We start from the raw sequence: 10,869 nt of genomic DNA, 5'->3' as shown, positions 1-10,869 counted from the left end.
CATTTGAATATCAGCGTGAAACCGCGTTAAAGTTGCAGAAACTCCACTGCTCTTCCCTACGTGATAACGACGCAATTTCTAGCAAAAAAATTGACTTTTCTTGATTTTTATCTTTTACGAGAAAGTGTTGACAGTCTAGGGTTTTCTCCAGCTTTTTGTCACCCCAAAAAGAGAATGATGTTTTCGAAAAGAAAATTGATACGGCTTGAAAAGTATTAATTATGGAACCGGAAAAGGTCGGTTGACAAACATATTTTATTACTTAAATAAACCGGCCAACGTCCAACGTCGCCATTTCCACAACAAGGTTCATAGCCGTTAATTTCGCCGTATAATTCTTGTAATAAAGGATACTAATTCACTCAAACATACTCAGTCCATGATATCTCCTCGAATATTTATGTATTCATTGAAACTTGAGAATATAGAATTATGGAATAATTTAAAAATGCACTTGTCATAACCGAGAAAGATATTTTGTATTAATAATTGTGGATAGTTCAAGAAGATTTCGTCAAACAAGTAATAAGAGTTTACAGTTTGACAGGAAATTCACTTCTCGACCACATGGGACAGAGAGTGCATTGTCTAGAGGGGGAAAAAAAAAAGAGAGCTATACAATAATATGAACTCAACATTAGAATATTGAGAAAAAATTGTCGTGGATGAAGTGTTCACACCAAGCTATCGTTCGCCTTCGCGATCATGAAACGATAGCGAAAAAATCCACTTCGAGAATGATTTTCTTCTTGAACTCTTGTTTGAATGCCGTTTATTTTGACTAACATTGTTACTATCAGAAATAGAATTGACGAACGATTTTATTCGTTGCATTGCCAGGCCTAGAGTCCGTTCGGACATGTTGGCAAAACACATGCGAAACCAGCCAGGCTCGACACAATGACATGAAGATCCTGGAGAAACATTTAAGCCAACTTGGTATACAATTTTCTTCCATAATTCCATTTCTGCTTCAAAAGTTTTGGAGCTTAAAAGGTGCCTCATGTCGACCCAACAAAATAAACCGGCATCGCTTTCAAGGCATGGAATACCGGCATTTTTAAGGCCTCGAATGAACATTGCGTGCCTCCGTTTAAGGCGTTTACGATTTTCTGTCAAGTAGTTTTTGGTGAACTTTTTATCTGAAAGCATTGCTGAAAGAAGATACTGAGTTTGAGAAGAAACTAAGCCGAAACTGGACATTTTGGTTGCTGCATCCACGACCAATTTGTTATTGGAGTAAATTGCTCCAACTCGAAAACCCGGGAGGCCTAAGTCCTTGGAGAGGCTGTATACTATGTGTACTCGATCCCAAACTGGTGAATTCACATATTTTTTGTTCATCAAAACTTCCATGATACTCACAAAGCCTGTGGAGTTAAAAACTGTGCCGGAATATATTTCGTCACTAATGAGATGGATGCCTTTTGCAGTAATGAAGCTAAGAAGGAGATCAAGCTCATGCCGGCTTAGAGATATTCCCAAAGGATTGGAAGGATTAGTCACTAATACGCCCTTAACTTTGAGATTACGTTTTTGTGCTTGTTGATAAGCTTCTTCAAGAGCTGATTTAGTGATTCTGAATCCATTTGAGCTAGTGCACTGTATTGGTACAATTTCAACTTCAGGTCGCCACTTGAGGTCTCTATCAAATCTGTATAAATTAAATTCGCTATTTCATCAGTATTAAACAAAACAAAACAAATGCCAATTCTTTAATTGATAAATAATGGATGTGAAGTAAATTGTTTTGAAAGTTTCCTACTTACCCTGGATAGTAAGGAGTGGGGAGCAGAAAAGCTTCTCCGGGATTAGCAAGGCAAAACATGAGAGTTTCATTTGCAGAAGTAGCACCCGCAGTGAGTACTAATTTGTTGGAATCGAAGCTAACTTTATTTCCTCGGATTTCTGCCATAAATTCAACCAATGCCTGCATATAATAATCATATATGAATCAGATACACCTCAATGTTGGCGTTTGTAAGTAGGGTATATCACATTAATGTTGAAGATATAATTCTTACTTTCTTGAAAGCAGGCAGGCCGTGATAATCCTGAAAGAGAGCAAGTTCTCTGAATATAGACTCTCCATTTCTCTTGAACCCAGCTGCATCTGGATTTTGTGCAAGCCATGATTCGAGTAGATCAAAAGAGAGCTGCAGAAAAAAATAAAATTGTGATCATTATTAGTTCTCGTAGACTTACACAATTATCAGAATCCAGTATCCAAAATATAATATTTTAGTGAATTATATAAATACCTGATTTTCAGCAAGGCCCATCTGAATAATTCCTTCAGGATTCTTGACGTCATCGTATGGGTTCTTCTCATACTCCTCCCATCCGGCAAAGTACGAAGAATCTTGGCCGTGCGAATTACAAGAGGCTTTTCTTGATAGCAAATTCATTTTGTTTCAAGGATCGGTTGAAGTTGGAATATTATCCCACCTAAATTGTTGAGCAAATGTGCCAAAAAAATGAAGTTGGAAACCAGGTAATTAGAGAGTTAGAGAAGAAATATGAGGTAGAAGAGATTGATATGTTGCATATGCTCCCATATGGGCATATATATATAGAGGATTTTAAGCAGTTAAAAATTTAAAATGAAGAAAAACCTCATTTGACCATAAATATTTGTGGAATCTCTTTGCTTAGTATATATTAATCTATTCCTACGCACAATATGTAAACGCGGACCTTCATAAAATTTTGCCGTGTTATTTAAGCGTATTGTATTTACTTGGGCTATTAGGCTTCTTTAACATGGTCATAATTTTATTTAGAATATTTTATCTATTATTATTACAACAAGTTCCTCACGTCTAGTGGGCCTGTTATGTGGTAGGTAACATCGCCAAAGAGTATCGTCGAATTTGGCTATGAAGGAAGACAACGCGAAGTGAAAGATCCTCGAATTATTTCAAGAATTTGAGTTCTGCCACAACTTTCCACCCTTTTTTGTGAGAATTTGGGATGCTTATGCTCATAAGAAATTTTGGAGACACCCGTTAATAGTAACTAATTGTATATAAGTTTTTTCTTTTTGCACATAGTTTTTCTTTTAGTCCATAGTTTTGTTAATGCTATCAATGTTAATATTCGTAGTGCTATCGTTCGATTAAATCATAGAAAAAGGTAATAAATTATAAAGTTAATGGGGATGAATAATAAATTGAAAAAAGCAAGACTGGGAATAGGGTTTTGGGTTGGTTGAGAAATTTTGTCGGCCGGAAATCTCAAGACAATGGCAAAAAATGGGAGAGCCTACGGGTCCAAAACTGGCCCATTTCCTACTTTCATGTCGGCCATTCTCTCTTTCTCACTCTCTTATTATTTTTTTAGCTTAATTTTTTTGTTTCATGGTGCCAACAGCGCAACAGCCTTTTCCCTGAAGTCAACCTGTTCTATACTTGACACACAGTTACGACAATATATATATATATAGATATATATATATCTCGAGAATTAATATTAAACTTACAAAATTAATGTAAAATCTGTTATAAACATGGTGTGAAATGTCTCCTTTTCAATTCTGCCCCTAAACTAACTCTTTATTTTGCAATGAAGAAACAAAAAGTGACAATCTATCCCGCCCTTTGTATTCAGCCAATGGGTTCATTAGTGTCATAATTACGTGGCCAAGAATGTGAAAACAAAAATTAATTTTATCTTAAACATGTAGTCGTATGATGGCCCGTTCTAGGTAAAAAAGTTATTAACAAGAACTAATAAACTCTTATTAAATTGTGTTTATTGAATAAAGAATAGTTTGGAAGTTGACGATCCATGGTATGGAGAGGCTTTTGCAAATTGCTTTTTGGAATTTTTATGAGAAAATTTTATTTGGAAAAAAAAAAAAAAAAAGTGAGAGACAGCTAATGATGGCACTTAACAAGGTCTCATTTCCTTTTGAGATTAGGGGTTTGGCTGAAATAAAAAGAACAAAGAGTAAAGCTGGGCATACAGGTCCAGCTCCTTACACACCCCTTACAAGGTCTAATGTGGGGAGGTGTCCTTTTTTTTTTTTTTTTATATTGCCTCAGGACCCACATGGTGCCAATCCATGAGAGGGGTCTGTGATGTACACAGGGCTTTAGCCAAGAACAAAATACACTAGCCAGAGTTGATTGTACGACACGAATCTTGATTTGCTTATTGTAGAGGCTACATTGAAGAAGCCTATATAAAAATCTTTATATAATATTGAACTGTTTTATTTGTGATCAGCAATTAATTATTAAAGAGATATTTGATTTATGAAAATATTTTATACAAAAATAAATTCTTATTGATCTTAATTTTCTGTTTTAGTTGATACTCGAATAGATTGTCTTTCACAGAATGAAAAATAAAATTATTGATGGCGTTCGTGAGATCGATATTAGAACTTAGAACGATGATGTTGATTGTGGCAAAAATATTTACTTCTGTTATGTCGTGTATAGTAGCGTCAATAATGCATGTTGCAATTGAAAGGGAAATTTTATCCGTGAAAAATATTAATACGATGATAATTAATTTTAAATTAATGTACAAACAAAAAGAACCGCATAATTTGAAGTCCACCGTAGGTCTTTTTCCAACCAGCTGGTCACATAGGACCACGCCATTGTCTGTCAAAGTTATCAAAATCAAAGTTAAATGTTATTGGATGGAGAGTTAATTAAGTCCATTTCGAGATAAAGTTTTTGTCTCTTAATTGACTTACATTCTTCTTCGTCAAAAAAGAAAAAATAAAATAATATTTGCATAATTATATAGATTACATGTTTACTTCTGATTGAGATATATCAATACAATCATAATTTATTTTACATATTTATTTCTGATTGAGATATATCAACACAATCATAATTAATTTTATTTGTTTTGTGAAGGTCGTGGATTTGTAAATGATTGATTTGATAGGAGAGATCGAGAGTCTTGAATTTTAAATCGACAAGGAAGGGTACATGGCGACTAATGTCGGCCCGCACGTATTCTATTATGTTCTAAGTGTGTCTAATTCTACCCAACCATGAAAGAAATCATGTCTCGGAAGGGTAAAAAAAAACCTTGATTGATTGATTGGTTCAAATTTTACGTTTATTTATAAATGTAATTACTAGACAAGAAATGGCATGCTATGCAATTTGGAACATGACTCAATGATAAATTAAATAATTTTTTGACTTTTCTTTGTTAACAATATTTAGTGTTATTCAATCTACCTTATTTAGCATTTTTCAATTAACTTGACTTACTTAGACACAATATAGATCAATTTTACCAAATGCAAACCTCGAATTGGTTTTGACAATTTTACGTTTATTTATAAATGTAATTACTAGACAAGAAATGGCATGCTATGCAATTTGGAACATGACTCAATGATAAATTAAATAATTTTTTGACTTTTCTTTGTTAACAATATTTAGTGTTATTCAATCTACCTTATTTAGCATTTTTCAATTAACTTGACTTACTTAGACACAATATAGATCAATTTTACCAAATGCAAACCTCGAATTGGTTTTGACGAAATGGATCAATCCATGTCTGGTTTTAGTAAAATCAATTTTTTAGAATATTTTAATTAACAAAAACAATGAAATATGTGATTAAAAGACAGTATAAATTGTGAATCGCATAAAATAAAATAAGTTTTAAAAAATTGGGATCAAACAAGAACGAAATAATGGACTGTTTCTTTACCTATTACCATTGATTTGCGTGCTAGCTACATGTAGAGAGTCGTAGCTAGCACATAAATAGATTGTAATAGGTCCATTTTATCAAAGTCAAATCCATTTAATACGAAAGTCATTTTCTTGATTTACATTTATAGCATTTAAGATTTGCATTGGTCATCTCTTCACATGTAGTCATAGCCAAAGCACATGGAGTTCCACAACATTAAAGATCACCAAATACCCCTTGATTTGTTCAGGTTGCTTGATCTTTCCTACATTAAAATAATGAAAAAAAAATAAAAATGGGACATATGCTTCTCTACCCAACAATTATTTCCCAATTCGTACTCATTTTGGAATAACTAAATACTAAGGAGTGAAATTTGATTGAGAGGAGGCCACGTGGATTGTAGTAGAAGATGGGTGATTGGGGCACGTGAAACCCTTGTTTAAGTGCTCCCACCACACCCCTCAAAATATAGTCCATAAGGGACCATTAGGAACCTAGTTTATGGTGACAACTAACATGATAAACATATTTAAATCCATTCCTCACCGGACTTCCGAGACAGCGCCATGGTCCATGGGGGCCATTTGCTCCTATGATTATGATTTTTAATTGTTAAATGGGTTTATGAATTTACGCGTATATATGCTCACCATAAATTACATGTATATAGGTAAACCATAAATGTATTTGAGTCTATGTAGGTGTGTTAGTCTTCGTGGATTTTTGTTTATGAGGTATATGAATTTTTGAAAGTTGTTCTTAATCAACAAAAAGTTTTTATTGTCATATTGTATTTTTTACAGGATCGTAATAAATTTAATTTTTTTTATAACATATCATTATTCAATTTTATTAGTCCAAAATGTTAGGAAAACGATGACAACTTCAATATATACGATTATATGCAATACTTTATTACTAACCGAGTATAAATAAATCGAATATTAAATTTATGTCTATTAATTCAATTCTGAAACATATCCAGTTTATCAAAAATATATCATAAATGCTTCCTCAAGTTGGGTTTAATGTGTTCGATGAATTATTAAAACCTTTTTATCCATGAAATTATAAGGTTGTTATCAATAAAAATTTTAAATTTCCACTTAAAAATGTTCCCAAAATAGACTTCCAAGATTAAAAAATAAAATTGCGAATACATTGGAAATTCATATTTCGAATATAAATGATAACACAAACAAATTATTGACAACTTCAAAGGACCCTTTCAGACATATTAATTATTTGTGACAAACATTTAATTTATTATGGCATGGTGTTCTTCAACGATCTTCTGTTTTCAATTGCTGTGAAATAAATGAGGGAAAAGCTTGAGAAAATGAGGATTAGCATTGATGATAAGTACACCACAATATTGTATTATATTTTTTTCTTTTTTTGTTTTTATTGAATTAGGAGTATAATTGTAAATTTATTGTAGTGTATTTATTAAAAATATATTTTAATTGTGGTGTGATTATAATGTGGTGTAGTAATTAAAACTTGTAGTGGTAATATAATTACCAAAGAATATTAGGAGTGAACGCATCTGTGTAAACAATATAGAAAATTGTGTGAAAAAATTGGTGATTTATTTATCCGTGTGTATTTATTAAAAATATATTTTAATTGTGGTGTGATTATAATGTGGTGTAGTAATTAAAACTTGTAGTGGTAATATAATTACCAAAGAATATTAGGAGTGAACGCATCTGTGTAAACAATATAGAAAATTGTGTGAAAAAATTGGTGATTTATTTATCCGTTTTAATAAAATATATATGTCGCAGCAAGTGGAAGCATATAATTCTCTCATTGAAGTTGAGTTTATATTTGACTGTTTATTATAGAATTGTTGAGTCGGCCTTTCCGGACAATGATCATGGAACCTCCTATAATCGTGTATTGAGCTTACGATGATTCCTTTTTTTTTTTTTTTTTTTTCCCATATCATTGATATTCCTTGCATGGTGATTATTTAATAGACAAGTTAAATATTTTTAACGAAGCCTTTTATTCTAGAAGTTCAAAATAATATAATTTAGTTAATTCCTTAATTAAAACTTCTCAAATTTCTACTCTACAAATACTCTCATTTGAAAATAAATATGCCACATAGTATATAAGTGAGGCCAATTTTGGTAAGGTCAAAGAAAGTTACGCATACCGACTAAATTATATTTTCAGTAAATGCATGCAAAATCAAGTCACCAATTGCAACAAATTCATTTAAATTCTTTAAACTGCGTTGACTCAAGAAAATTTGCAATATTTTTAGTTAATTGAATTTCAGACTTTCAATATTATATACGTATAGTCAATTCAATGCCTTGTATTGCCCTGCCTTACTACTCTATGATTTGTTTGAGCCTCATTTTGTTCTTATTAATAGATTTTGAAATTGTTTTTTCAAAATGAGAGGTTAAAAGGTAGAGAAAAATTTTGATTTTACGTGTAAAATCATTTTATTTGGAGAATGTATAGCTTAAAATGAGTTCAGAGAAAAATGAATTTTTTAAAATATGAGGATCAAACAAGTGCTACACTTCGCATCAAATTTAACAAAGGAAGGACACGGAAATTTGTACTTGGGTTTGTTTCCTGTTAAGTGCAACCTTATTGTATATTACTGACCATGGCTGACTAATAATGTGTTACCAATGTGAAAGCAAGAATGTAAGAATGTATATAATATTAAATCGAGAATAATTCTACCTAACACTATTAAAGTTAGAACATTAGTCTAAGTGTGACTATGTAATGAGTTTGATAAAGAGAAAATCATATGACTCGTTTAATTGTTCCTTAAATTTAATGATTTAAGTACTACATAAATCGGTATTGTAACATTAATGGTGCTATACAACATTACTCTGATGATGCACCACATAAATAAATTTAGCTTACAAGACACTTTGTGACGTTCATTTTGTGTTACGTGCTAGTTGTGAACTAGTTTTTCTTGTAAGACTTCAACATTTAATGGTTGACCAATTGCTTTATCACTAAATTTTTGAAGAGCAATAGGAGATTAAATCTTATAGAATATTGCGTGTATTTGATATTTATCTAGAGAGATATCGCCGAAATGGATCAATCCATGTCTGGTTTTAGTAAAATCAATTTTTTAGAATATTTTAATTAACAAAAACAATGAAATATGTGATTAAAAGACAGTATAAATTGTGAATCGCATAAAATAAAATAAGTTTTAAAAAATTGGGATCAAACAAGAACGAAATAATGGACTGTTTCTTTACCTATTACCATTGATTTGCGTGCTAGCTACATGTAGAGAGTCGTAACTAGCACATAAATAGATTGTAATAGGTCCATTTTATCAAAGTCAAATCCATTTAATACGAAAGTCATTTTCTTGATTTACATTTATAGCATTTAAGATTTGCATTGGTCATCTCTTCACATGTAGTCATAGCCAAAGCACATGGAGTTCCACAACATTAAAGATCACCAAATACCCCTTGATTTGTTCAGGTTGCTTGATCTTTCCTACATTAAAATAATGAAAAAAAAATTAAATAGATTGTAATAGGTCCATTTTATCAAAGTCAAATCCATTTAATACGAAAGTCATTTTCTTGATTTACATTTATAGCATTTAAGATTTGCATTGGTCATCTCTTCACATGTAGTCATAGCCAAAGCACATGGAGTTCCACAACATTAAAGATCACCAAATACCCCTTGATTTGTTCAGGTTGCTTGATCTTTCCTACATTAAAATAATGAAAAAAAAATAAAAATGGGACATATGCTTCTCTACCCAACAATTATTTCCCAATTCGTACTCATTTTGGAATAACTAAATACTAAGGAGTGAAATTTGATTGAGAGGAGGCCACGTGGATTGTAGTAGAAGATGGGTGATTGGGGCACGTGAAACCCTTGTTTAAGTGCTCCCACCACACCCCTCAAAATATAGTCCATAAGGGACCATTAGGAACCTAGTTTATGGTGACAACTAACATGATAAACATATTTAAATCCATTCCTCACCGGACTTCCGAGACAGCGCCATGGTCCATGGGGGCCATTTGCTCCTCTTCAATAACGTAGGCCCCTCCCTCACCCCCTCCATGCCCTCTCATAATTAATAATTTATTATTCCACCACAATCATAAAACCTTTAAAAGTTTATCTTATTCCACAATCCCCCCTCCAACCTCATCCTCAAAACTTCGTCTTTCAACTAAGTTTGGCCATTAAAGAAATTAAATCTCTCTCATTGAAATTAAATTGATTCCATGGAAGAATAGCGATTAAAAAATTATGTTTCAATAATGAAATTGATAGAATTTATTCTCATTCACAACCCTGGCAACATAAATTTTTGAAATAAACATAAAAGTCTATTCAAAAATATCATTTCAGAATTTTTTTCATAAAGATCCATACAAGAAAAATGAAGCTTCTAGTACCGCATGAATTAGTTTAAATTATATCAATTTACCTCCATGAGAGATAGAAAGACGTTCCAAAAGAAAAAAGAAAAGGAAATGGATGAAGAATTGGGAAAAACTCTCAGTAATTTCCATAATTTCAGCACCCTTAAACTACCATCTAGGCAAGGGATAAGGGATATAGAGGAAACATGGGATTGAGGGATGTTGAAGTGAACCAAGAGAATGGGGGTACTGATTCACATGTGAGGAGACTTTCAAGGACTTTAGATTTTGCGCAGTCGGAAAGATGAGTGATCTGTGTAATGGTTTTAGATTTTCAATACTTTATAAAATCATTTTGTAGTATCAAAAGATTTTATGGAAATTCTATGTGGGCAAGTTTTGTTTTTATTCTGGAGTTTTCATTGAGACTATGGCATGCTACTTCATTGTGTCACGAAATGTTTTTTTGGTTTATTCACACACACACTACTTCATTGTGTCACGAAATGTTATTTTGGTTTATTCACACACACACTACTTCATTGTGTCACGAAATGTTATTTTGGTTTATTCACACACACACTACTTCATTGTGTCACGAAATGTTATTTTGGTTTATTCACACACACACTACTTCATTGTGTCACGAAATGTTATTTTGGTTTATTCACACACACACTACTTCATTGTGTCACGAAATGTTATTTTCGCGCGCGCGCGCGCACACACACACACACACACACACACACACACATATATATATATATATATATATATA

At 32.2% G+C, this 10,869-nt stretch overlaps 1 protein-coding gene across 1 annotated transcript; it reads right to left on the bottom strand.

Moving 5' to 3' along the window:
• Positions 1 to 460: 460 nt before the first annotated feature.
• On the bottom strand, positions 461 to 2,525 carry LOC111367269 (1-aminocyclopropane-1-carboxylate synthase 3-like). The gene is made up of 4 exons (XM_022988046.1): positions 2,262 to 2,525; positions 2,025 to 2,156; positions 1,770 to 1,930; positions 461 to 1,654 (listed from the first exon to the last, which is right to left on the bottom strand). The coding sequence occupies exons 1-4, from the start codon at positions 2,406 to 2,408 to the stop codon at positions 685 to 687; spliced, it is 1,410 nt and encodes a 469-aa protein (XP_022843814.1). The 5' UTR covers positions 2,409 to 2,525; the 3' UTR covers positions 461 to 684.
• Positions 2,526 to 10,869: the final 8,344 nt, after the last annotated feature.

This window comes from Olea europaea, chromosome 18, assembly GCF_002742605.1.
Source record: "Olea europaea var. sylvestris chromosome 18, O_europaea_v1, whole genome shotgun sequence".
Taxonomy (NCBI): Eukaryota; Viridiplantae; Streptophyta; class Magnoliopsida; order Lamiales; family Oleaceae; genus Olea; species Olea europaea.
This window is presented reverse-complemented; position numbering and strand designations above follow the sequence as displayed.

What these genes read in the sequence shown, in the direction of transcription:
- LOC111367269 (XM_022988046.1), bottom strand. Translation starts at nt 2,408, where the DNA reads ATGAATTTGCTATCAAGAAAAGCCTCTTGTAATTCGCACGGCCAAGAT. An exon ending in GCCTGCCTGCTTTCAAGAAA is followed by an intron (nt 1,931 to 2,024) that starts GTAAGAATTATA and finishes TATTATATGCAG; the next exon opens with GCATTGGTTGAATTTATGGC. An exon ending in CCCACTCCTTACTATCCAGG is followed by an intron (nt 1,655 to 1,769) that starts GTAAGTAGGAAA and finishes TAATTTATACAG; the next exon opens with ATTTGATAGAGACCTCAAGT.